The 27,975-nt window shown below is 35.7% G+C and overlaps 2 protein-coding genes across 17 annotated transcripts in view; one reads left to right on the forward strand and one right to left on the reverse strand.

Moving 5' to 3' along the window:
- CACNB2 (calcium voltage-gated channel auxiliary subunit beta 2) overlaps nt 1–8,028 on the forward strand; it is a 245,716-nt gene extending 237,688 nt beyond the window's left edge. For 6 of the 10 annotated variants that reach the window (XM_021540992.3, XM_021540996.3, XM_021540994.3 and 3 more), the window contains one exon: nt 309–8,028. In XM_021540992.3, the coding sequence (XP_021396667.1) occupies nt 309–800 (492 nt within the window). In that variant the 3' untranslated portion in view covers nt 801–8,028. The remainder of the gene's footprint in view (nt 1–308) is intronic. The other 4 variants (XM_021540993.3, XM_021540997.3, XM_021541000.3 and 1 more) reach the window with 1 other exon arrangement.
- On the reverse strand, nt 5,113–27,904 carry NSUN6 (NOP2/Sun RNA methyltransferase 6). Of its 7 annotated transcripts, none has more exons than XM_021541010.2 (14): nt 27,866–27,883; nt 26,618–26,684; nt 25,974–26,110; nt 25,779–25,887; nt 24,916–25,071; nt 23,167–23,246; nt 22,322–22,431; nt 19,532–19,685; nt 17,967–18,048; nt 16,845–16,964; nt 14,675–14,819; nt 12,837–12,985; nt 11,906–12,031; nt 5,113–8,735 (listed from the first exon to the last, which is right to left on the reverse strand). In XM_021541010.2, the coding sequence occupies exons 4-14, from the start codon at nt 25,851–25,853 to the stop codon at nt 8,523–8,525; spliced, it is 1,410 nt and encodes a 469-aa protein (XP_021396685.2). In that variant the 5' UTR covers nt 25,854–25,887; nt 25,974–26,110; nt 26,618–26,684; nt 27,866–27,883; the 3' UTR covers nt 5,113–8,522. The 7 variants fall into 7 exon arrangements, with proteins under 7 accessions (XP_021396685.2, XP_021396686.2, XP_021396684.2 ...); XM_021541011.3 differs by lacking the exon at nt 27,866–27,883 and adding an exon at nt 27,113–27,139; XM_021541009.2 differs by lacking the exon at nt 25,974–26,110 and having other exon boundaries at nt 27,870–27,904.
- Nucleotides 27,905–27,975: the final 71 nt, after the last annotated feature.

A 27,975-nucleotide genomic window follows, 5' to 3' on the forward strand; every position in this document is an offset into this window, starting at 1 on the left:
TTTTCTTTGGAGGGTGGTGACAATTATTGCTAACTGGAGTAGTCCAAAACATCACAAGAAATGAGAAAGTGCCACAGAATAACCCAAGTGCCACCCTAAATTCTGATGAGAGTAAAAAGAATTGTTTGTATTATAATACTGAGTTTTCAGTAAAAGTGGAATACTAATGGTTTCTTTCCTAGTTTAGATTCAAAGTGGATTGTTTTGTACTTGAAATTTTATTGGTTTCATGGTACTTTCTAGTTGAATTTGATATTGGGGGAAACTTTTCAATGTGTACCTCATGACCTTACTGCTGGTTCTGGTAGCAGGGATCTCAAGGAGAGCAGAGGAATGACCATTCGGTCCCTGAGCGCAGCGGTTCCCACATTGAAGAGGAAGCGCGGGTCGAACCCATCAAGAAATCCCAGCACCGCTCTTCCTCCAGCCAGCACCACAACCACCGCAGTGGTGTCAGAGGCCTTCACAGGCAAGAAACTTTTGACTCAGAAACACAAGACAGCAGAGATTCAGCTTACGTAGAGCCAAAGGAGGACTACTCACATGAGCACGGTGACCACTATGATTCTCACAGGGATCATAATCACAGAGACGAGTCCCATGGGATCAGTGAACACAGACACAGAGAGTCCCGGCATCGCTCAAAGGAGAGGGACCGCGAGCAGGACCACAATGAATGCAACAAACAGCGCAGTCGTCATAAATCAAGGGACCAATATTGTGACAAGGATGGGGAAGCGATATCAAAAAAACGTAACGATGCAGGAGAGTGGAACAGGGATGTTTACATCCGTCAGTAACTTTTGCCTCTGGCAGTCTTGTGTTTCTTTGAAGTCTTGTAACAATGCCCCTTGAAAATATCTTGGGTTCTTCTTTGCAGAACATATGGTATCCTTCTGTATGCTGATTTGTATTGCTGTTGCTTGCATAGCAATAGCATGAAATAGAATATTCATATACTTATTTTTTTGGTTAGTGCTATATGAATTAGTGTAGTACAACTGAAGAGTTCCTGATGTTGTACTATGACATTTTTCAAGCTGTTTTTGGTAGCTGCCACTTGAACAATATCTGTTGCCATCGAGGTGTTGTTAGTGTTTTTTAAAAAAAGGTACATTTGATGTTTAATAACTTCCCATGTATTCAGTAAGCCAGGATCAGCACATAAAAAAATCTAAAACTTTTTGTCTGCTCTGATTTTTAATTTGTATGCACTTGATTTGCATATTGATTTAAGCACCACTCTGTTGCTTGTACCTCTGGTGGTCTCCGTATGAAGACAGAATTCAGTCTTGCCTTACACACAGGGGATCATGGAGTCAAAATCTATTTTCTATGTACTGGTACTGTGTACTGTATATACAGTTTATAAATGTTATTTCTGCAGACACCTTCTTACTATATACATTTGATCACACTGTTTTAGAGTCCTAATGCCAAGTCAGCAGATTTGCTTTTGAATTACTGGCAACTGGAACTAGCCTCACTTAGGAAATCTGTAACAGTGTTCAATCTAAATACTTTTTCTTCTGTAGCAGAAACCTTATACTTATTGTAAATATGGATGAGTGCTTGAGATAAAGGGTGTAACTCTTATACTTTACGCTGTCCTTGCAAACCAAATTTTGCATTTTAAAGTCAAGGTAAAGATAATGATAATTATTCTTCTCTGTCCAGGTCACAATATTGCAATGGGCACAGCTTAATTTTTGTTCTACTGTCAGTAAACAGAGCACACATGTTGGAGGTGTGTATGTGAGTGGGTGGGTGGTGGATTGACGTTTGTGTGAGTGTGCACGTTAGGCAGCAAACTGTGAGAATCTACTGAAGAAAACAAAGGTTACTCAAAAGCCCAAAAAGCTATTTCTACATTCTCTCTCTTAATTTAAAAATCCAAATTGCATTCAGGAAATATGAGAGAATTTACTGACCCAGGTAATTGGGAAAGCATAAATCTGCTGGCTCTTTGTTGAGACTTCAGGAGAGTAAAACCAGGCAAATGTTACTGTGAGTTTCACTGGAGATGTAAAATCTTTGTGTTTTAGAGTATTTGTTTTAGTAAGAAAAGTTTACACAGCTTGTGGAGAGTTATTTTGTTGGAAAATAAATTTTTGTAGCTTCTCCACTTTTTCTACACTTGCCAATTCTCTGCATTCCCACTCTGCAGCTGGCTCACTGCTTTTCCTTCACCAAAGCTGTTGTGCTGCTGATGAGAGCATAGAAAAATGACTGTGACTCTGTTAGGAACTTTCTAGAGAAAATGCATTGAAATCAAAGGGAGTGAACACAGTTTGTTTTGCAATGAACGCCTGTTGCACTGGTAAGTGGGGGGAAATTCTCTATTATTTTTGACTCCAGGTTCCATACCCTTGCCTAGTGTAAAAGCTGTTCTGCATCACATGTAGTCTTTGTAGTACTTGTATTAATGAAATACTTTTTGTATTTCCCTGTAAATAGCACATTATATAAAGACTGTAGTGTGATAATACTTAGTTTAGCTGGAAGTTGTTTTTATTTATTATTTCAATTCTGGGAATATCAGCATTGCCTGATTTTGAATATCATTTTAGTGAAATGGATAAGGTATATGGCAGGTGCATGCTTTCTCCAGTCTCCTAGCCTGGCATCCAAGAAACTTGCTTAAACATTCTCTGCCCGTCCTCTCCTACCCCTCTCCCTGATGCTTTATAAGCATTTTTACAACAAACTAACAGTGGGAAATTCTGCTGTCAGTTATCTGGCAATTCCTCCCAGTGCTGCTGACTGTTGTGGTTATTAAAGGGTAGGTTTTGGCTCAAAGCATGAACTGTGGGGAACACAAGAAAAAAGATTATTTTTCTAGAAATAAAATTCTCATCATTTTCTAAGCATCACTAAATGGCTTTGTAGAGAAAGGCAGAATAGGTAAGTAGATCTGTTGTATTACTAAATGGATATAGAAGAGTACATAAACTGGTTTTTGATTAAAGAGAATTTTCAGGGTATCTGTAAAAAATGACATTAAAAGACTGTTGTTTGACTCATATCAGATCACATGTAAGTGAGAAAAAAATTATCTTGTCTTGCTCTGTATATCCTGGCTTTAGCTAATTTACCAGGTGCAGTAAACGGTGTTGCTCCCTGCAACTCATGACAACTAAGTCATCTAAGTGATTCCACTTCAATACCTTGAATATTTTGTTCTTTTTCTTTGTTGGGTTTTTGGTTGGGTGTGGGGTTTTTTGCTTTGTTTGTTGGGGTTTTTTTGTTGTTTTGTTTTGGTTTTTTTTAACTTTTGCTCCAGAGAGTGTTTATTTTTCAGCTTTCTTAAAGTATTTTTTAAGGAATGTTTGGCAGAATTTCAAAGCACTGAGTAGTATATGAAAACTATGGCATAGGCAGTTGTGTAAAGATAAATGAGAAAATAAAGAGAAATAAAGAAAATGAGAAAATAGTCCAAGCTCTAGTATTTAAGTATGGCCTATATATTGATTCATGGAGTACAAACATAAAAAAAAAGACAAATCCAAATCCAACTGGTCATAGAATTGTGTTTTATATAGTGCTGCTATTTATGTATAGATAACATACTAACAAGCACATGTATGTCTTAGGCAGACTCACTGAATAGGTTTTATTAGCTGGGATACTTTTTTCAGTTTCTGTTTTAATAGTGACAAATTATTTGTAATGTGAGCTTGTATTACATATATTGCACAATACCACCTGCCTGCTGAGCACTACTTTGAGAAGCACTTTAACAGAGTTATGTCAATAAGAAGCTTTAAAAATACTCCCAAGTGGAGGACATATCAAAGATTATTGTGATGAAATGTCTTTGCAAAGTTTTGCCATTAGAAGGTTTAATATTGGTTGCATTAGGATACTAGTAAGTTCATACTTCTGTATCTGGTTTTAGGGCTTTTGAATTAGAAATGGAGAATTCCAAGTGAGCTCCAGATCTTAGGGATGTGTGGTACAAAACAATCTGTAACATTTACATTCAAAAGAATTAAAAAGTTCATTCAAAATTCTATTCAGATTAACTAAAACCAGTGAAAACAGAAGGAAAGGGAAGAAGATAAAATAGCTAAGTGATATGTAAGTCTGGGCAGCTCAACTCTGTATTTTTCTAAAGAATTTCAGTATATGGAAGGAATGGGATGCATTTCAAAATCTGCATGTATATGTTAGATGTTAACCTTATTTTAATGTGTTTTTTCAAATGGCTATACAGCACTGCTGAGTAGCCTTAGTCCATTACTAAGTTGTCTAGTGTCACACAAATGTCATGGAAGAAAGAATTCTCTTCCAGAGGGACTGGAGGGAGATGACAGTAAAGTCTCCAGACCTGCTAAGGGACAGGACAGTGGGGAGGAATAAGCAAACAGGTTTGTGCACAAAGGCAGCATCAGTATGAGTTATATGCTGAAAATACTATTTTTACTAAATTGATCTATAAATTACTGGCCAGAATTTAAAGAATTCTTCTAGAATGCTCATGAATTCATATTCTGTGTCTGGCATCAAGACTTCAGAATTTGAAGAGTTCCATAGTTTTTGCTTCTCAAAGAATAAAATAAAATACAATGTTTCTCAGAAGGCTCTGGACCTATTTAATGAAGATCAGTTTTAAAGCCACAGAGTTTCAGTGGAGCATCTCTTTTCACAGCAATCTTTATACTCTTAGCTATAGCCCTTATTATAAATGGCGGATAGGGAAATGAAATTCCACTCACTGAACCCTGAATAAAGGGAGAAGCCCATTTTTATTTCTCCCTGCATACCTGGTTACTCATCCTATACAGGCGGTCCTGCCCAGATCTAATACACTGCCCTTTAATACTTTGTCTTTTATGAACCTGTTAGCAATTACCATTTCTAAGCTCTCTTGGTTTGTAAAGTCATGCTCACATTCAAGGACACCTGAAAAGGTTTTAATGGGCTCCATTATCATTCCCTCAGCTGGAATGAAGTGAGTGGTCTGACTGCTTTTAATCAATGGATGTTCAAAGGAAAAGAGCTGGTGTAAACCACCTCCTGTGTTTGTTAGTTACTAAAGCTTCTTCAAAATGTATTTTGATTTGTATTTTCATTTGACCTCTGATTGCTTTAAAACATCAGGCTGAAAGCTGTTTTCCAAATGTTTTTGACTTTAATTCTATTCCATCCATAAAAATCGAGCATATTGCAAAAAACTTTATTACAAAGTCTAAACAGCGAAATTATTTTTCAGAGTGTAATATAACATTGCTGGTGTACATTTACTTATATTTATTACTTCATTGCAGATCTTTTACCAAAATCTTAGTTCTTCTATCATCTGTAAAATATGTGGATGCCATTTTTACTGTGAATGTTTTTAATCAAATGTTATTCAATCAATTTTATTGCTTGGCAATTTGTCTGTAATTTATTTCCCCACTTTTATATAACAAACTATTACATATGAGCTTACAGTAGTTTTATAGACAGTTTCTTTTTATATCTTATCACCCTAGAAATGTATTCCTACGCAGCTCCAGAAAAGGTTTATATCAGATATAATAGAGATTAAGCAGGTTCTTTTAACTCATCCATATTCTCATTTCTTCCTTTATCCTTGCCATTTTTATCTATCATGCATGATAGATAAATGCATGAATTCTAGCAGTACAAAATTTCATTTGCTCATAAACTTCTTATTCATGAACAAACATAAAAACAAGGTTTTTTTATATTTTAAAGTACCCATTTTAAAGTCATTTCTTGATTGATCACCTTCACTAGCCCATTCCTTAAAAAGCATATGAAATCCTGTGATCCAAAAAACTGGTGCATTCTGTGACACTGAGACAAGAAAAAGCTGTATGATAATTTCATAATATATGAGGCTGCCTATTTTAGTATCTTTATACTGACCAAGATAGATACCTAGATTTGGCACTATTACTAATCATTATTTCTGCAAATAGAGAAAACTACTTTTCAGACTTTCTTAACAACAAGATCTGATTGCATGCCTAATCTATCTATTTTGTAGGTTTAATCTTTCATTATAATGACAATAACTTTTTAAATTTAATATATAAATATCTCATATATGTATATATAAGAATATATTAATATATTCCATTGTGCTTCATCATCAACTGGTGAAGCACAATGATTGTGTGTAAACATTATCAGGAAAGTAACCGTATGATATGTTTAAAACATATATACACCATCCATCAGAACTTTGTCAATGAGACAGTATTCCTACCACTTCTAAAGTCACAGTAAGATTGGAAAAGAAGAAAAAGGGCATCCATCCAACTTCAGTCATCTAACTTAGCCACACCTGTAGTGAGGGAAAGGCTGCTGGCTCGTTCAAGGGATGGAGAATCTTAGCTGGGTTTCTGTTCTCACCTGCCTGCCTAAGTCACTCCCCCGTTCCCAACAGAGACAGGGCCTCGGGAAGCAGCTGAGGCCAATCCCTGCCATATGCTGAGTGCTCTTCTAAGGCTAGCAGTTGACTTTTGCAGAAACAACCCTAATAGCTAAAGTTCATATATCATAATTTTTTTCAGGTGAAGTCTGTTCTGCAATTACACTGGAATTAATGAAATGTTAGTTACATTTTCTTTCCAACCCCAAGAAAATTCTCCAATACTATCAAGTGAGGTCACCTCCTTAAAATGCCTATCATCCAAAACTAAAGGAAGTGGGAGACATCTCAACAAATATTCCACTAAAAATTCAGCAATCTTAATTCTTTCAAATTCAGCATTGCACAAATCCTGCTACTGGAACTGGAGGTAAAGTTCCTTACTTTATATGACTACACAGACTTCAGTATATAGTTTATGTGTGCTGATTAATGTTTACAAAATTTTTATAATCTGCAAAAAAGAAAACGCATTTTTACTAGCACTGAATTAAAGATTTCAACACGTTCCTACAATCAAAGATTCATCCCTTTTGTTCCCAGGTAATTATTTTCACCTTATTTAGACTAGAAAGATTACAGTATGAACTTACATGACTCTAAATAGGATATATCATCTACTATTTATGAACAATATTACTTTACATTTTCTTTAGACAAGGAATGACCACCAAAAGTAGGGAAGTATTAGTTAAGAATTCCATTTTCCTATCCTGCTAGGATAAGTCTTACAGAGAATGTACTTGTCAACCTTGGCAGGACAGAAGAAACCTTCCATTTTTATTCAAGAGCAGTAGGAAACATACTGTATCAAAACATTTATGAAAAATATAAGTATACAATCAGACTACTGAGAAACATAATTGGATAGATTGTTTTGATTGTGAGCAAATATAAAATACACTTCTTACAGTAGAAAGACAAATTATAAAAGAACTATTGCTTTTTTTAATCCAACCAAATAGGTGTGAAAAGACAGACTTTCTCAGATAATGCTTTCTAAAACTGGAAATTGATGAGTGAGAGGAAAACTCCAAACAACAACAGATGTCAGTTTCTGTTTTTCCTTGTCCTTAGCTTTCCTTCTTTAGTGCTATTGTCAGTTCCAGCAGGACTGAAAATACTGTTCAAACTGGAACTGAAGCAGAATTTTAAAATATATATAACATCTTTTAAGAAATTTAGATTATTTAAACTTCAAGCAATGTACTAAGGCAGCATTCATTAGCATGCTCCCCCAGTTTCAATTTTCATTATTTTAGCTGGTGATGCTTTCTAACCAAAAAAGTTAATATCTTTAGTTGTTTGAAAGGTGATTTGCAACATTTCAGATGGTATTATGCATTGTTTTCTGTCTTTTGATATATTAATATAACTGTAGCCCCTTCTGTTACGAATGTTTGATTTTAAAACTGTCACTTGTCAGCCAGTCCAATAGGCTATTTCAGAACCAATACAGTTTATGCATGGGAAGTTTGATGTTGAAACAATATTTATTTACATTCCCAGAGTGAGATGGTTTAATATATTCATGCTGCTATAAAAGACATGCTACGAAGCCTAATCGCATTTTGTGTATATACTATGTGTACAGAGAATCTTGCTTGTATTAAAATAAAAGAGAAATGAGGTTCTAAGTATCAATTTATAAAACAGTTCTTTGTAAAATATTGCAGTGTTTTGAGAAGCACTATTTAAGGAAACTAACTATTGGTAAATCTCCACAGAAAACTACCCTTTCCAAAATTCATTGTAATAGTTCCCATCTATTTGTTTATGTTTGCAATTTTGTAAAGTAACTTACATCCCCTTCCTAGACATGCCACACTAGATAAGGGGAAACCAGCGCAGACAGCAGTATGAGTGAACATAGTTGTCATTCAGGCACTGACCTGCTGTAAATACAAAAGCAGAGGGAGACTTACAAATGATACTACCCTTCCCCCAACCATGACTTTTCTGCTGCAACCTGTGGCTCTTTCCCATCAGAACAGCTGGCAGATTTTAGTGCTGCCATAGCAACCTTGCCGTCAGCCAGTTGGCTTGGTAACATTGCAGCAGGAAGAAAGGCACTTCATGTCTGAACTGTTCTTAGACTTACTGAGGTATTTTTTCAGGTTGCATTCCCAAATCCTTATTTACTGTTCAATTTAATAAATTTTGCAATGAAAAATCCTATACAGTCTTTATTTGCCAAAGAAATCAGGTCATCTTCTCTAGAATCCTGCAAAGAATTGATATCCATTCCTCGCAATGTCACAGCAGATGGATCAAATCTCTGCAGGAGCTGCAACTGATCAAATGATAGTCCAGCTCCCTTCATGCCTTCTCCTCCAATGTGAGGTTCCTGTTCAAGTAGCAAATAAAAAAAAATTACTGCATCTCTACACCTCTTCAATACCCTAAATGTATTCTGCTGAGGATATGCAGAGCTACCAAACAATTAACATGGACAAGCTATGCTTGTATCACTCACACCAAAAGATCCAGAAGTAATGTGGCTTATTTTCTTGCCTTCATCTGACCAATATTATTCAAACATATATACAAGATTTATACAAGATATATAAAAGTATTTTGAGGAGGTGGTGATGCCCCTCATCCACTTTATCTCTGTAGTTTAGAGCATGTTTTGAGGATAGGTGCTAAAACAATTCAGGTCCTAAAACAGGTCTAAAACAGTTAATCACTCCAAGGGGCTGAAACATCCCAAGAAAGTTGTTAACACCAGACAGCCAGTTTAAAGGGTTTAGGTTGCCACTTCTAAATGATTCAGCACTTCTGTATACTGACTTAACAGCTATGAGTTAAGTCAAAAATAGTGAGTCCTTAGCCCATTACAAGTATCATCAGTAGAATTCCAGAGACAGCTAGGTTGGAAAACACCTTGGAAATCATCAAGTCCAACCTATGACATCACACCATCTTGTGAACTGTACCATGGTACCAACTGCAATCCAGTCTTCCCTTAAACATCCACAGGGACTGTGACTCCACTGCCTCCCTGGCTAGCCCATTCCAACACTCCATCACCCTTTCTTCTTCCTGATGTCCAACCTAAAACACTGGGATTCTTCACAGTAAAAACTTCAACTGGAGAGACTAAAAGCCCCAGTCCAGATATTTCACTGCCTCAACAGGCATCATTTGGGAAGATGATGCAGCAGAAAAATGTAACTTTTGAGTTTTCTTGTCATGTAATAAGACTAACAGGTAAAGGGGACTACTGTTACATGTGCATGTCTATGAGGCAGAGAAGAAAGAAAGAATCAATTTCAAGAAATAACATTTGTCTTCAAAATCCTGGAAAGAAGAAGGACTTAAAATCCTAGCCCTCTTCTCAATATTTCTTGTGGATAGCCTTGACTGCTTCTTATTTAATACCCTAATTCCTGGAAAAAAAATTAATTCTTAGCTGGACTGTCTTTCAATGCATTCAGTAAGGAGATGGAACAAAATGTGCAAAAGCTGGCACTGCAGTATCAAAAATAGATCTCCTTTGTCAATCTAGTCTAATGTACTCCATAATGCAGCCTACAGTAGAGCATTTTTCCAGCCATCACACTTTGCTAACTCATGAGCTCACCCAGTCAGCGCATGATGATAGCTGCTTAAGCAGGTACTGCAGGCTGGAGAGCTGGGCAGCCAAGGGGTTACAGACTGGTTCTTCCTTTCCCTCAGCAGGATTTCAATGCTTTCCAGGCAAAAGACAAACAAAGGTGTCTATTGCAAATTGAGAGAAAAGTAACATACAAAGGTAGACACAGGTAGTGACTTGATGTAATAGAAGGAAGGAAAGGCAAAAGTGTAGGGAAAACAGTATTACACAGGTTCAAGTAACTTGCTTAAAGGCAGACCAGTATCTTCCTATACCTTTTCCTTTTTCCTTCTAGCTAAGTTACTGCATTTAAGATGATCTACAGTATCTTCTGTGTAAACTCCTAAGAGGAAGTCTGCACAAAGGAGCAGCTGCCATGTGGTAACCTCCACCTACAAGAACAACGCTTATGGCTCCATCTCCTGTTTTTTCCTTGCCCACATTACCCAGTGTGCTTCCAGGATCTGTTGCCAAACTGAGAAAGTGGGAAACAGTGGACTGGATAAAAAAGCAGGTATCCATTGAGACCAAAGAATATGGGAAATAAATACATAAAGGAACATGAGGTAAGCAGATTGTAGACTTCTGTCTCAAGTTCATTGGAAAAGATCACCTTAGTTTACACTAGCAGGGAACTAGTTATAAGGTATTATAGATTATATGTGGGTAAACAATTCAGTGTCATCTCATTTAAAATATACTATACATAAAAGATTAATTTTTACAGATATGGCATGTGTGTGTGAAAAACAATGCTTTATTCAAGACTGGTATTACTGGTGAGAGAAAGTTTATGTAGCAAGAATTAATCTTGCATTTGAGTTAGTAAGGCTTATGTTTGCTCTGTCATTCTATCAAGGATGATTTTTTTATGCTGTTAGGTCAAATGTATAATCTCAGTTGAAATGTCTGGAACCGAAAAATTCTTAGTGAATGGATGGTGAGAATACAGACAGAACACACAAAAAGCTTTAAGGAAGAGCTTCAGTTCTGTTAAATCTTTACCAGCCATCATATTAATTTCTCATTGTACAGCTACTGTATATTTTTTTACTTTTCAGTTAAACATTCACCTAAGCTTCTTAAGACAGGTACAAGTCATCACAGAATGTGCAAGCTAAACAGGTATCAGAGTTAAGACTTTTCCTCAAAGCCATGATGATAAAAAACTACCACACCCAACTCCTCATCAAAGAGGAAGTGGGACACACGTAGTGATAAATCCCTGTGAAGTACTATAAAAGGTGACAGGTATTTCTGAATTGTATGAACTGTAGCTAATATAGATAAAAACATTCCAGTATCTCCCCATATATATTACCTTCTCCCAGACATCTTAATGGTAGACACTGACTCCAAAAAAGACAAGGTACATTCTTGAGACGTTGAGCCTGAAATAATTTATTTCCTTCATTCCTTTTAAATAAATCAAAAATAGGTCCCATACATATAAAATCCTCCTTCTTTGAAACAAGAATTTATTTTCGTTTATGTCCCATACTTCATATGCAAGTCTTTACGATTTCAGTGGTATTAATAAAAAAAAAATAAACTAACCTCTCCTGTGAATGTGCAAAAAAAAGAGAATAAAATATATGCATTGAAGAAACTGCAATAGAAATTTTAACCTGTCCAACCTATCTTTTGTCCCTGTTGTGTTTTAAAAGATTGTTGTACAAATCAAAAAAATAAACCCACAATACAGAGTGGGAAAATACTTAATGATGTCTAAATAAGCTCAATTAAGCACAAAAATAGACTTTAAAAAAGCCTCAGAAATCCTTCTGTTATTTCTATCCACAGCAGTTAAAATTGTCCACAGTGAAAAAAAGATTTATTGATATTAAATATACCGTGTCACTTTATAGTTCCAAAGTAAAATCACCAGATTGTGTGAAGTACCCTGAAAATAGTATTACCTGTGGATGAAGCTGGAGGCATGGAAAAGTTTTCAGGGCCCAAGCAACTTGCTCCTCATTTTCAGAAAGTGTAATTGTACATGTACTATATACTAAAACACCTCCTGGCTTCAGCAACTTCACTGCCTGCAGGGAGAAATAAACCATATTTCAGCTTATTTTTAAATTACAAACTTTAATATTAAGCAACATTAACTAATGTTAAGCCATGTTCCTAGAATATTAAAACTGAACACTTAATTAAACTCAAACTGTTAAGATACTAATTCCTCCAGGGAAATACAGCAGAGGTTAACATGGATGAGAAAGATTCTTCTTTCCAAATAGGCAATATAGCTCAAGCAGTTTATTAATGTCATTGAGATGATTCACCTTGTAAGATTTGTTATTTGTGCAGCTCTGCACACCCCAGACAGATTAGATCTGTTTTCACCACCTGCTGCCAACCATGGATACACAATACTTATGTCAGTTATATCAGATGTCAACTGTTTCCATGTATTTGGCATGGAAGCTGTATCTATGCTGCTTTTCAAGCTGTCATTCACTTTGAATATGTATCATTCAGATTTTGACAAGTTTCATCTTATCCTTCAGCATCAGCCCAAGCACACTCCTTAGCATGTTCCTAAGTCACCTGCTCTGTGACTTAGACCTTTTTTAATTATTATCATGTAAAACTGATGAAACTGAGGGAAGTAAAAAAACACAAAGCTTTTTATTTATTATGGATTACACAGACCTTTACCATGCTCCAATGAACTGGCTTCACCTAGCAACAGATGTGTTGAAGCTGAGAGGTTAACAGGACCCTAATACTTCCTGGCTGCTGAAAAAGTAGGGAAAATGAGGCACCATTTTTTGGGTCAGTTTTATGCTGCAAAAGCATTTGTGTTCAATTTAGCTTATCTACTCAATGTTTAACACATACCACAGTGAAAAGCTTGCGCTGCAGTGGCTGATATGAAGTCACTTCCTTTAAAGTTGAGGAATAAGCCATGTTTGGTCTCTGTCCCATCCCACTACATGGAGCATCAAGAAGAATTCGATCAAATGACTCTGGTAAGAATGGAGGTCCTTCTGTAAAAAGCAGTTAGTAATGTAAAATGTGGCTGTTTCCTTCCTTGACACTTCACTGTAGGTAAGGAGAAGCTGTTACTGCTTCCTTGACATAAAACATTTATGTGATATAGACAGTGTCTGCAAAACTAGTCTCAGCTAGAGACAAGCCTCAGCACTGCTGGTGGTAGTTTTCTTCTCCCAGAAAACTGAACAGTTTAAGTTCTGTGAGTTCAAAACCGATCCACTAGGCAGTATTTTTTTTTAACTTAATTTAGTAATTTGAAAGTAAAATGTAAAAGTAATCAAAACAGTTGAAATATGATTGGTCAGATGTGCTGGGTACAGAGTTGTACATATAGGCTGTAAAGAACCACAGTCAGCTCAAAAGTGTGCAAACCTTTACTGAGACAAACCCGTAGTTAATCACTGAGACTGCCTTATAATAACTGGACTGTCCATATAATAACTGTTTCTTGTGATGTATGCATAGCTATATAAAATAAAGCACTTCATAATAACATGAACTACTGCAACGTCTCATGGCAGAACAATTCCGTAAAAAGGATTGTGAAGAGAACAATTTCTGACTGTTACCTGGATGACAAGATGTATCTTCCATATGCAGAGCCTATCCTTTGATCTGTATCCCAATGGATCAACAGCCCAGAAGTTTCTATCTTCTCAGTGCTAGGGAGATCGGCTCAGCATCACCATGTACTACTGCTGCCAAGCTTGTATTATCACACTAATGCTACCTAGCTTCTTCCTGACTAAAAATTGAGTCTATCTGGTTTATCTACCTCTGATCCATTACTAAAATGTTCAAAATATGTAACGTGTTACTTGCAGAAATGTACATAAAAGCCTTCATTATCTCTCTGTATTACAGCTTGCTCTTGTTAATCTCTGTAATTGCTACTTGCCACCTACAATATTTGATGTTCATAAAAAGACTCTTAAGAAAGTACCTTTGTTCCTCCAAAGCAGGAATAACTGCAATGCATAGGGACAAAGAAGGTGAATTATGTAATCTGATTCCTACTTAGGCTAACCAGTGACTGAGATAAAATAGACTGAGAAAAACAGCATACTTTGCACAACAAACTAAAAATAATCAAGGCAGCAGATACCATTTAAATAATTCCATCATGGGAACAGAACCAATATCATAACTGCATCACTTCAAAAAAGCAAATGAAATTACTTAAAATAATACACTGTGCTTGTATATAACTTTCCTTGAACAGCTGAACAAACATCAATGAACTAAACCTTGCAGTACTCCTGGGAGTTAGGTATTAATAACCCCATTTTACTGATGAGGATTATGAGGCAGAAAACTGAAGCAAGTCTGCAAAAATAATTTTTTTCTCAGACTAGCTCATAAACTTCCCAGTATGGGGTTAAATGTGATCATGAAAGAAGCTTTAAGGCTTCTTCAGTCTTCGATATTATCTGGGAAAGGAATGCATTTCCTTTGAGAATATTAGGTTGCGACAAGAACAGATAGTTTGACTTTCTATTTGCTTCATAGAGAAGCTGATAATCACAAGAGTAGCAAATAAAAGTGCATTCACAGTGCTGAAGCAACTTAGGTATCTGCCAAGATTTCAAGGACTTGTAAACCTGTGACAGGTGTAGCACTGTTTTTGCAAAACATTACTATTTTCTTCTGAAAGCTACTACTACCCAAATCTTTTATTTTACCTTGTTTATCCTCTGTCTTCTCTACTGAAAGGGCCTTTGTTCCATCATAGCAAAATGCCTTAATGCAATTCAACTGTAGCAATTCAGCATTCTGCTTGATTTTCTTGACCTTGTTAGCTATCTTGTCCATGGCTATGACTTCACCCTGAAAAAAAATCCCAAACTTTTCATCAAAATCATAGGGATTAAATGGATGTTTCTGTTTTCCTTTTCCCAATCCTGGGCAGTGTAATAAATACAGCATAGTCTTCCCTACAGAACTATTTCAGAACTAAATCCCTTCTCCTGCAGTCCTTGTTCCCACATATTTTCCACAATAGCCACTTTAGTCTGAAGCTGTGAACATTCTGACTGCTTGGCACTGTCACTCTAAGGGATGCTGTAATATATGACTTCTGGCAAGTAGTTTTGTTGTTTGTTTCTTTTTGTTTATTTTGAATTGCTGAACTGGGCACTAAGATAAAAATTTAATCATTTGAATGAGGGTAGAAATCTCAAATACATGGCAAAATAGGTCAACAGGCTTTAAATTTGTATGGAGAGAGTAGGAAATATGATCACACTGCAGCTCAGAGCTGAGGAAATGGGGCCCACAGCTATGTCTCTGATTTGCTCAGATTCATAACATATTGGAATACTTGCAGTAATTGTCACTCAAGTTACTTTGGGAAATACTGTAAATACTATAATAAGTTTAGAGGTGAGGGGAGGGAAATCACAGTGACACAATTCCTATTATGTAAAAATAAGATTTATTTTTCCTCCCCAAAATAAATTAAAAGACACACATCACTACCTGCTACATGAAAACACAACAGAAAGTAAACAGTAGCATAAGTAAAATCCAGAACAGAACAACTCAAGAAACAGAAACTTGTATTAGACTTCCTACAGCAAACACAATATGCAGAGAAAAAAACAACTTTTTTCTATTTGGTGATGGCTCTCTAGAGTCTTATAGAGGGGTAAGATAGTTCAAGATAACTAAGATGACTAAGATAGTTCAAGAAGGAAAAAGAGTCAGAAGATAAGCTGTTATCTGTACATCATGTTAGGCAATACGTAGATCTAGGACTGAGAAGTAAGAATGCATTTGTGTTGTGTCAATGGTGCTGTGAGCCAAATCACCTCCTACTTGTCCCCTAACACCTACTGCACATGTACTCTAGGACCTGACTCTGCTTCAAAGTTTTATCTGTTGCAAGAACAGTAGATTTGCTGCACATCTCTGTATACTGCAGAGATACAGAAATCATAGAATTATAGAATGGTTTGGGTTAGAAGGGATGGCCTTCTGCCATTGTTTCATTTTGATGGAAAAAAACACTTCCACAAACAAACCATCACAGAACTGAATACCTGCCTTTTCTCATTACATGCCATGCCTTCACATTTATTTATGCACAGGCAACTGTCAAAGTACTGTATAATGTAACTGCAAGATTTCTAAACAATCTGACATATTCTAATAATTCTATTTCAACAAAAATAATAAAGCCTTACAAAATTTTATAGGAGATATTACATGCTTTTCCCCTCTGCTAGAGAAGAGTAACCTGCATTTCCGCATTTCACTGTGCACATAAAATTTCAACATATGCAAAGTTGTAATCCTATATCTACATTCTTATTTTACTACATTCCTCTTTCCTTTGTCTTTCTCGACATACTTTTTTGTGTATTCTCATTTTTATTGCTTTCTCGTTAGATAATTTTGGATTTGTGACATTCTACCATAGAATGACAAATTCAAACTAGCAATTCAGCCTAAAATAATCTCTATGCAGAATTGGTAATTTTTACTGAGAAAAATCCTAATTGGATTAGAAATTTTTCAGTAAGTTTTTGTAGAGAGTTGTGTGTTTCTTGGCACACAGTATTAATCCCTGATTTTTATGCCTCTCAGTTTCATGAATCCAGCATATTTTTGCGTAACTATGCCTTGCATGTAAAAAATTCTATGATTACAAATAAATCGATAATATTTTAAAATTGGAATTAGTGAAATAATTCACTAATTTGCGGTGGTGTGTCGGCCACAACACTAATTAGTGAATAATTGTTTGCTACTGTAAATTAAGTGTGCATTCCAATAGTTAAGTGAAGAGAGCTGTACAAATGAACAGCAGTAAGACTTTCTTCCTTAGAAAATGCCAAATTACATTTTTACCTGATCATGCATTAGTGTTGCAATATGGGTTGTTTTTCCTCCAGGTGCAGCACACATATCCAAAATTTTCTCTCCTGGTTGAGGGTTTAAAACATGGCTCACAACCACAGAAGGTAAATTCTATAATTAAAATAAATATGAGAGAATTCAAACTTTATACCCTGCATCAACTCCTTTATTAAGGAATGGCAACCAAATTTAAAAATGTAATTCATTCAGCAGGGAAGATACCTATGATATTGCTCTCATTTCTTTGAGAGAAATGAACTATTTATATTATATATAATAGCCAGTTTACATCAGAACTCTCCAGTGGCTCATTATTTAAAGCTATGTCTGAGTAGCTATAACAGAAGTTTAAGAGCTCATGACTGAGGAGACTACAGTGCTAGAAATCCAACTAAAGTAAGCTGATTCTGACACAGAGCAAAGAAGCTCTGTTTATTAGAAATACTTTATGTTAGCCTGTTTATTGGAATATTTACTCTATTAACATATTGGTGCAGCTGAAGAAAAGTAGGATCGAAACTCAGAAGTCTAAGCTTGCTGAATTAAAGTAGCAAGAAGATGAACCCTGCTATTAATTGTATAAACAGAACAGCTGTACTGAAGGGAAATAATGTGTAATAATTGTGCACAGTACTGCAACTGAGACAATATGGAAATACCTTCTTCTCAGTTCAATGCCAAGGTATAAAAACCTTTTAAAGTTGTCTTTAATACTTAAATAACAGTTTCAAATCAGCCTACACTAATATTTGGAGATTTTCCTGATTATCTACAGAATTATGTACCTTGAAAAGGGCTTGTATTGCAGGGTTCACAGGCAGATTTCAAAAACTAATAGTTCTATGCAGAGTATCTGTACAAGAGGAATTTCTACGTTTTTAAGTGAATATCTCTTAGGTTGCTTTGAAATCCCTTATAATAACTCAAGACACAGTATGACTAAACCACCTACATGTAGGTACTGACTTCATTTTAAATGTTTTGTGTTCCTCAAATCCAAAGACTGAATTAGGTGCTACAGTGCACAAGGAATGTAGAAACCATGGATGTGTGCTAAAAGAATATTCATTATTCTGTAAATAGTACAGACTTTTGGTTTTGGAACAAATATACCTGTAAAAACAAATGACTAGGAAGCACATTGTCAAATGAAGGGCTAAGGTAGACTGGCTCTATCATTCTTATTCCCAGCCCCCTGAAAAACATGAAAAAAAAATACCAAACAAACATCAGTTTTATACATTTTAATGGTAGTCAATTATAATCATCATGGTTACAAATAGCAACTTGAAATAACAATCTTACTAGAATGAAAGAACAACCAAGAAAAATACTTCTATGATTATGATATTCTCTAAAATGACATCATTAAGTTGAGTAAATCATGGATTTACACATTACATCATTTAAAATCATTACATGATAAATTGGAACCATATGTAAAACTGCATAAAGCAAATTTCTGGTTCTACACACAGGATAAACCAGGATGCAATCCAAGCCTTGGTACTGCAAAGAAATGCATAAAACCAGACCTAAATACCTTAACTTCAATCCATAACTGCTTTTGGCTAGCCATGTGTATGCACTAGGGCACTGGCATTTGATTTCCTAGTTAGATTTTTCTCCTTTTCCTAAATTACTGAGATTTCAGTCAAATTACTACAGAAAACCTATATGAAAAGCCTTGCAGAAGCATTGATTTGCCTGCAAGCTATGGTTTGTGATTAGAAGTCACCGAAAAGTTTTAAATATGGATGAAATTCTGATGCAGATATAACTGTTAAACCAATGTGCCAGGAAATGGATAACAATAAAGGGAAAGCCATGAAAAAGCAACACTAAGTCTACAAACAAAAGATTACTAAAGACAAAGCGTATTATTTTGCCTATGTACTGGACAGTCCAATGAGAAGGAAGGATGTGAGAAAGCAAACTTGCAGACACCAGTTTTAGTGTTACATACTGCTGTTCCATGCCACCAACTCAACAGCTACCAACATCCCACCACTACTTCATTTAAGCTCTCATAAATCAGGAATTCTCTGGTAATGTACTTTATTTTCTCTAGAACCTTTGTAGTTTGTTCTCAGGAAGTGAAGTCTTGGTCAATAATTTGACATCTATAGTCTTCTACATTACTTTTCATATGTGTTTTAGGTGACACAAGAGGAATAAAACACATGCTTCATCAAAAAAATAGAAAAGCAAGTAATCTTGAAATAGGCAACTACTTTGGCAAATGTTAGTAATTTTTTTAAGATACCGGACCTTATGTTCTGTCCTTTGTCCTACCAAAAATAAAACCCTCTACAGATACTTTTAAAATATGGAGAAATTGTCAAGGCTGCACTCCTGTTGCATCTAAAGGGTATTACACAATTCACCAAAATGCAGCTTTGCCAGCGTGAGAAGATTTGTCAGTTCTGTTTGATATTACTGAAGTGAATAAACATAAATTATTAAAACACTCCCACTTATTTTCTCCTTCCTCTCAAGTGAATTGGTATCTGGATCCCACTATGAAACTAACGGCTTCCCAAAGAATATTGGAAATCCCAACATGCAAAGCCATCTTGTGACTTCATATAAGGTACAAAATAATTCAAAGTGTTTTCCCATCTTCTTCCTTCCCTTTGCAAATTTTTAAACATAGACTGCAATTACTATGGACTTACTTCAGTGGGCCACTTGAACTGAAGATTTCACTGCGGCTGAGTTCTGAAATCCCATTTCCAAGGAAAACTTTGACTCCATTGAATTCTTTGGCTCCTCTTTTGCATTTCCCTTCAATATCTGAATACACTGAAACCAGATCTCCAGCTTTCACAACTGCACAAGGAAAAATGGAAAGTTTTAAATCATTATGCCACTTAACAAAACAGTAGTGACCACGTAACTTAGGATTTTCAGTAGACAACTTACTTCAACAATTCTGTCATACCAAACTTCACACTTTCTAAATGTAATCAAGGAAGATCAACTGATATAAAGCTTTAAAGTTTTATAGAGTGAACAACAGCTACCAAATGACTGGAGGTACTGAACGACATCAAGCTGCAAGTCAGGCACTGTGTCTTTTTTTCTAAGAGGCTACAGATACCTGCTCTTTATTTGTTTTATCATGGCAAGGTCACCCGTAAGTTTTAAGCACACTCTTCAGGATCCAGTCCTCCATATGTGCTCCAAGCATACAAGTACATAAACAACACTGCTCACTGCTCTTACTGAACAAAGACAGGAGTGCTAAATATATCTAATGACCTCTCAATAGCTACCTAGAACACAGCTATAGCTGCTTTTTCTCTAACTACGTATTGCTTTGACACAAGTGATTATATATTCTTGTTCTGGTCTGGCTTTCTTCCCTTTAAGGGAACTGCTGTTCTCAATAATCCTCTTAGAGAGTTTTGTATCTCCAGTTAAAACCCACCATATCAGTAAAGTGTAATCCTACACACTTAACAAACTTTCTGAGTTAGGAAAAAAAAAAAAGAAAAGGGATTGTTTAGGTGATTTTACATAATAGTGAACAAGTGCTATGTGTTGGCTGGATAAAAAATATGCTTAAAAATAAAGGCCTCTTCTGACAGAAATTAAAAAAATTCCAAAATTGCATTTCTGAGGTGACTGACAGGCTAGAGGAACAAGAAGATATAACAAGACTAATGGCAGTTCAGCTTCTCAAGAATTCTTAGAATTGTACTAGAGAATTGTTTTTCCCATTTTCAGGTGGACTTCTGATTATGCTCAAATGCCCTGAAATTCTTAAATTGTAGTATTTGTTGGGTAGCCATTGAAAATATATTTCTATACTACTTATTTTTACACAATGTGACACAAAACATTATGTGATTGCTCAGTATCAATGTCAGCTTAAACTTCACTGAACAAAAACCTGTATCAATTTAACTCTTCCATCAAGCATATCTGTCAATGTTTTTTGCAGTATTCAAACATAAATTATTTTATTTTACTCTCTACTGACAATCATCCTTTCAAAATGCACTAGTCTTGCATAGGATTCTTAGTTTTCTGTAGATTATAGCAGCATTCCATAAGCATAAAGTTTAGTTAAATTAAGCTCAAAGCCCCCTGATCATTAGTTTACCCTCATTTGCAAATTTGCAAGTTCAGTGATTAAATATGTGTTCTTGCTGTATTATTTTTTCTCTAGTTAGACCATCTGTGCTTAATACAGCGTTATTATATTTGGCATCAAGTGGGTAGTGTGCCCTTTTATTTTATTTTCTTATCTGCAATTCCTCTGTAAGTATTATAGTATATTTATTTTCTTTGAATTGATGTTATATGCATAATTACATGTGGCAATTATGATAAATCACTAGCTGACTCAAAGAAGGATTTGAATATTTATGGAATTGTGTTAAATAAGCAGTTCCAACAACTGCTATGCCAATATACTTATTTCCTTATCAAGCCCTAGTTTGAAAAACATTCCTGTTCAATGAATTGGACTTAAGTACATGCTTAAAACTTCTTGAAGGTTATTTCCTGAAAGGAAACAAAGTGACTTGATAAATGCTTTTCTGACTCATTTTGTTTAATAAGAAGAATCAAGATGATCACTAGATCTCATCACAATAGAATAATAAGGTGAATCATCCAAAATTATACTGGTTTTACATGAAGTGAATTTGACATTTAAGTAACAAAAATAGGCTGCCGAACAAAAAGCATGCATATGTAGATATTTTAACCTTGTCTCACATGCATTGATGTATAATTTCCCTTTCTTAAGAATCTGACATAAAAACTGCCATAACTTTCTTCTCATCAATTAAAAAAGATTTTTACTATATCTCTCTTATGTAAACAAATAAATTGTCAATGGATTAGAATAAAGAAAATCTGGGGGTTTTTTATTTGTAACTCAAAATCTAACAGAACCATGAAGGTAAGTGGCTTTACGACTGAGTGAAGAAATAAAAAATCTGTATCTATTAAATTATCAAGATACACCTATTCACCATCCAGATCTGGTATCCCATTTTTTTTTTTGTAAGCAGCCAACTTTGTAAATTTATTCAATTCAACATCCATACTAAAAGTTATAGTATTCAATAGTAAAAAAGCACTTTCAAAAATAGGTTTTACTTTGAAAATTATCTTTAAAAATATTATGAAATTAAAAACAAGAATTCGAAATCCTTAAGAACTAATACTTCAGCTACGAATTATATGGAAAAAGGAATTTAAAACAGGCCAGGCCAGGCCAGTGAGCAATAATTACATATAACTTACTACAAGTAAAATAAAAGTGAAAATATTAAAAAAAAGCCAGAAAAACTTTAAAAAATCTCATTACTATAAACCACAACTGTAAAATTAATTTCAGCTGAGAATAGAAAACAATTTTGTGCCACTATTAATTTATCTGTTATTCAAGGGTGACACTTTTCCTGCCATCTTTACAATTTAATTGGGTGTATTTAGAGAACTCTTACATCTTGAGGTGGATACAATTCCAGGGACATACACGTGTGCTCCTCGAAGTACTGCATATCCACACTGGGCTCCAACTATGACTTCAGATGCATGTTTTTTTAAATCTGGCCTAGAAATACAAACTGTAGTTGAGTAAAAAAAGAAAAGTATACTGGAAAAAAAAAAAGCCAAAAACTCCCCAAGTAAACCCTAGTTCACAAATACAGATTTTGTCAGATACAATAGAGAAGAAGCAGTTAACTATCATGTATTATATTTAAAATATTTAATTTAGTTCTAGAGAAATTGAAGGAAAGAGTCAAGAAAAAAAAAAACAATCTTCAAAATAATGCAGATTCTGGCACCTTCTGCTACTATTATGAACCTAACACAGGAATACAAATAAATTATACTGGGATTGAGAAATAGTCCTCTCTCCCTTCCTATGCCAGATGGTTGTGAAGTGATCTTTTGTGTTTAACAACTGCTGAGTAACACTTGATTTCTTCCAGTGGAAGAAAACCTTGCCTGTACTAAGCCATAGTTCTATATTCCGCTGCAAAAGTTTGGTTCTTCTATCTGCCACCTACCTGGCTTTCCAGGGAGGATGCATACAGGTCACTTTCTCCCTCTAAAACATTAGTCTTATAAATAAGGACTGAGCTCTGTTTTCTTTCATTTTTTAGTACTAAAACTCTGACCTGGTTAGTGTATGGACTGTCCATCAAGTCATAATACAAATGAAGTTGTGCCTCAGTTATAGTGAGTTAGTTATAATAACTGTTTAACAAGGAATCTGTAAGAAAATCGTGTTGTGAAAATGTTGTACACAACATTTTAAGGCTAAAGACTGAAAATTTCAAACCTGGGTCCAATGACAGGAATTAGTAAAATGTCCTGAAGTTTTGGGTGCTCGAGAACTGGAACAGATAGTCCTTTAAATTGCTGTTTCATTAAAAAAATATATAATTAGTAAGCACTAGTAATAAACTTAATATTTAAATACCTAATTAAACTGAAAAACATTTTTCCATTCATAATTTCTAGCTGTAGAGCACAAAACACCAAAGTAGTGAAAACAGTTAAAAGCAGCTGGGAAATAGTGTGTGCAAGGAGACATTATATATATCAAAAGTACTTGTACAAAAGACCAAACATTTAACAAATCCAGAAATAACAAGATCACAAAGAGATTGACTGAGAACTGACTTCAGGGAGTGGGAGAGTGTTCTGACACTCATAACACTATCAATGGCTTTTGCTTTCTTCTGAAAGAAGGCTGAGTTGTTAGAACACAGAACACACAGTGACGCCACTTTAGAAGGTTGGGTGTATTCTGTGTTAACTCTTAGATGTTATTAGTAAGCCACTGTTTAACCATGAATTGCTTGTCTTACTTAATAGGCCAGGCTGGCAAAACTTTTGATTTTTCTTGTCAGTCCAAGTTTGAGCACTGAGAGCTCAATTATGTATTTAGCTGAAAAAAAATGCTATTTTATAAAGGTTCTGGGTCTTAAACAAAACGTGTTCAGATGTCTTCTCATCTGAGCCTCCTAAAATAAAACCTTAAAGCATGTAAAACCCCAAATCAGTTTGCATCTAATAAATAAGTATTTTCTCTTAAAAAAGGAAAGAATCCATGACCATACTTCTGTTCAAAAGTGTTATGTGGTTTCCTTTTCTAACATGTAATCACGCTTTAAAATACAAGAAGTTTTTGAAAAGCTCATCTTAAGTTAGTTTTCAGCAAAGCCTTTTCTCTAAAAAAAAATATAACCCTGCAATACCCATTTCCAGACTTCTACAATCAAACTAAAATTAGCAAAACTCATTACCATCCCAGCCAGCAGAGCACTGTCAACTCCCTCTGCATCACAGAAATGTCTTGGCTCCTGTCATGCAAAAGCTCTCTATGCACCCACTAGCATTAATAATTTACTTAAAGAACCAGATCTTTTTAGACAGAGTGAAAATCTAGGACACAATTTCAAAATAATACATTTTTTGAACATAATAGTTTACGTATTATCAGATAAATAAATGTTTAATTAAAATAAGTAAGAATCCAGAAAATTATAGAAGGATTAAAACCAGGTTTAAAAAAGAAAATGTAGTGGCTGCAGAGCATCACTGTGGCTCCAGTTTCCAAAACAAACCAATTTTCTCACTTTCCTAAACAGTTTCTCCAATGATATCTAGCTATATAGGCATTCTCCTTCAGTCTTAATCAAAAGTGTTCTAAACATGCTGCAGACAGCACACTGACCTTCCCTGTTTATCTGTCATCTTCTACACCTTTACATTATTATACACCTTTACATTATTTACCACAGCAGTACCTCAATCCTATCAAGGGTTTGGATCGGCCATACAAAAAAGAATTGGCTGTCTTTTCCCTGTTATTGCCTTTCTTGGAGAGGTGAGATGAGGGATAGTAATACACAATACATTTTCATTTAATGTTTAACGCTGGCAGGAAATCAGTGTGATTTTATAATTTAATACCACTGGATGCATTGAGGTAAGGTATAGTTTCCAGTAATTAAAAGGTCTCATGTTCAGATGAAAGATGAAATACCCTGCTACTTTGCTGTAACAAAGAAATTGCACAAACCTTCTGGATCTCTTCAAATAACAATTTTTTCACATGTTTCACTGAGGCCAAGTGGGTATTTACTCTTACAGTTGTAAAAGCTGGTGGATGAGATAGATGACTTAACAGAGATTGGTATTTTTTCTCTGCTTCCTGTGTACCTAAAGCACTGATAAGCTGAAAGTGAAAGAAGAGATTTTAAGAGATTCACGCAGAAGCCTCTTGCTCAATGCAAAATTACCCCACTGAACAAACATTCCACAGAAATTGAGGGATTGTGTTATGTGGTGTGCAATAGTGACAAATGTCTATGTCTGGAAGTCCAATTCCACTGGAAGCCTTATAAATTTATTGAAAAATACTTACTGGAAAAACGGTTGTATCAGCAAAATCACTGCAAACAGTTTGCAGCAAGTATCAAAGCAACTGCTAGAGAGCTCTCTGCTATAGTACATAGACCAGCCCTAAGAAAATGGAAAACTAAATTCAAATCTATTAATCAGTAACTTTCATACTGATAAGCATGTACATAAAAAATCAATTTGTTTATCCTTGGCATTAGGAATTAATAGATTGTCTGTAGTATTCTACATTGGGGTAATGGAGTATTTCTTGTCAATATTATGTGGTGAATATGTGCTTAATTATCTATGAACTCTTCAGTGGGATCCAAAACTGAATTCTCTGATTTATACTCAATTCAATTTAAATATTTGTATGCTACTTTGAAGTAATGGGAATAAACACTAATTTTATCTTTTTTATATAGAAATACTTTATATAAAACCTCCATGTTTAATGTGAAGACAATATTTTATCATAAAGTATTAAAGTTACACAAAAATTTATTATTTTGTGATGGTTAGGGGTAACATGTCACATACCTCGCTATTTCTGAAAACTTTGGTGAGATACTCTTCAACTTCATATTGGAAAACGATTTTAGGGAAAAAGGACATCTTCCTTTAATTTTTAAAATCTGCTGGCAAGGAACTGAAATAAGCAAAGTATTTTCTTTATTATTTTTATCGTATTCTGTAAGTTTATAGATTTAACATAAAATGTACCCACAAACTAACCTGTTGTTTCTGATTCTTCCTATTTTAATAATGCAATTTTATTGCACTCAAATTTCCAAATATTGATCAGGATATGACTGTAGCATTATCTCAATTACAAAAATTCTACCGATCCTTAAAATAAATCTTCAAGCTATCTGGTGAAAAAAAATACATGGATAAAAGGTACAGGAAATTCCAAGATGTAGCTTTAGTTCCTCTTGAAAAGACCAGCTATATAGTCTTATTGCAGCTCAGTCCTGACAGAGATTTTACTGTTTACCATTTTTCTCTGTAGGTAACAAAATACACTTGTCTTCCCAAATGGAATCTGCCCACCTCTCAAATATTTTGAAAAATTATATACACTTCAGTCTGAAATGAGACTACCTAAAAATTTAAATTTGCTTACAACAACATAAATGGAAGGAAAGAAAGGTTTATTCCATTCATAATAAGGAATTTTGACTATTGAAATATATTTTCATTGTACTAAATATACTTAGAAAAGAGAGATCAGAATATTTAGTATTCATTTTTTTTGGATAAGAGATTATTTGTTACTTTTATCATACAAAACCCCTCAAGAATATTTTTTTATTTTTCGTATTTCTGATTCAATTAAAATCTTAATGCTGAAAGAATGTTACCTTATGTAGACTTACTTTTGAGCCAGACAAAGGCAAAGTTTCATGGGTAGGAAATTCAAAGCCTTATTCGCAACATTAGCAGCTATTGAAAGAAAGAAACTGCAATTGAATTAACTTCTTTATAAGTCTAACAAAATGTCAAGAATTTTCCCTGCTATTTCCACAAAGACTAATAGTAGTACAATAGCACTACAATCTAACAGTTGATACAACTGAAATCACCAAAGGCCAGATTTAACATTTCAGAAAATGTGACGTATTATGTGCCTGTTGTCCTAGAATGCCTACATTACAGGGAAAAAAAAAAAAAAAAACAACAAACAAACCAACCACAAAAAGATCCCCATATGGCCCACATTTTGAAAGGTTTTTCTTCAGAAGCATAGTAAACCAGCCTTTAAAAAAAATGCCACCCTAAATTTCTTTTTAAGAATTGGAATCATGAAAATAATTAAGCAGACATGTAGAAATGTGGTGTTTATACGCCCTATGTGTAACTTTAATATTTACATTACGAAGGCAATCTTCCCGGCTGGGGACATAGCTGAGAAGGGACAGGACAGATGCTTTCAAGTTCATATCCAGCAGGAAGCCAGGCTGGTGAGGGAGATTCCCTGGTGCCCCTAGTGCCAAGTAAAGAGTCAGGCTTCAAACGTTGAGCAGGAGGCAGGCTCCTAGTAGCTAAATAATTTTTTTTTTTTTTTTCCCTCCAGACCTGCAGTGCCGCTTACCCCAGAAAAGGCATATAGAAAATATTTAAACTTTTTTTTTTTTTTTTTTTTTTCCCACGGATTTTTATGTGCTTCTGTGGGCAACTGCAGCGGCGAGCACGATGCCGGAGCGAGGCTTTGATCTAGCCACGCACACGAACGCTACCGGCAGCACACGCAGCCAGCAGCAGAGATGCCGAGCAAGATTTTCAAACCTCCCCACCCACCCTTCGACACACGAGGAAACGACAGCGGGGTCACTGTCGCAAGGATCGGAACATGGGGCTCACGCCTTTATTCCTTCGCCCTCCCGTTACTGAAACATCAGGGAGCGGGGAGGACCGGGAGGCGCAGCTCTTCGCAGCCCCCCGAGGCCCGGCGCCTCAGCCCACAGCTACCCGGGAGCCGCCGCACCCCGCGGGACGCGCCACCGAGCCCCGACCGACCCCGCGGCACACGCGGGGCTCCTCCACGAGAGGGGCAGAGCACGCCGGTGCCCGTGGCCGGCCGGACCGGACAGCGCCCAGCCCCAGCCCCAGCGCCCGGCACGCACCTACCGCAGGGCCCGCCTCCTCCGGGCGGCGGCAGGAAGTGCCGCCCGCCCCGGCACCGCGGGAGCCGGGCACGGCCCCGGCGCTCCCTCCACGGCACGGGGAGGGCGGC

This window comes from Lonchura striata, chromosome 1 (genome assembly GCF_046129695.1).
Source record: "Lonchura striata isolate bLonStr1 chromosome 1, bLonStr1.mat, whole genome shotgun sequence".
In the NCBI taxonomy this organism is placed as follows: domain Eukaryota; kingdom Metazoa; phylum Chordata; class Aves; order Passeriformes; family Estrildidae; genus Lonchura; species Lonchura striata.

Bases quoted from the DNA above. Each gene is read 5' to 3' on its own strand.
- NSUN6 (XM_021541009.2), bottom strand. From the start codon at position 25,853: ATGTCCTTTTTCCCTAAAATCGTTTTCCAATATGAAGTTGAAGAGTAT. The intron at 12,032-12,836 runs GTATGTGTTAAA...TTCTCCCTGCAG, and splicing joins AGCGCAAGCTTTTCACTGTG to GCAGTGAAGTTGCTGAAGCC. The intron at 8,736-11,905 runs GTAATACTATTT...CTACTTGAACAG, and splicing joins GCCTCCAGCTTCATCCACAG to GAACCTCACATTGGAGGAGA.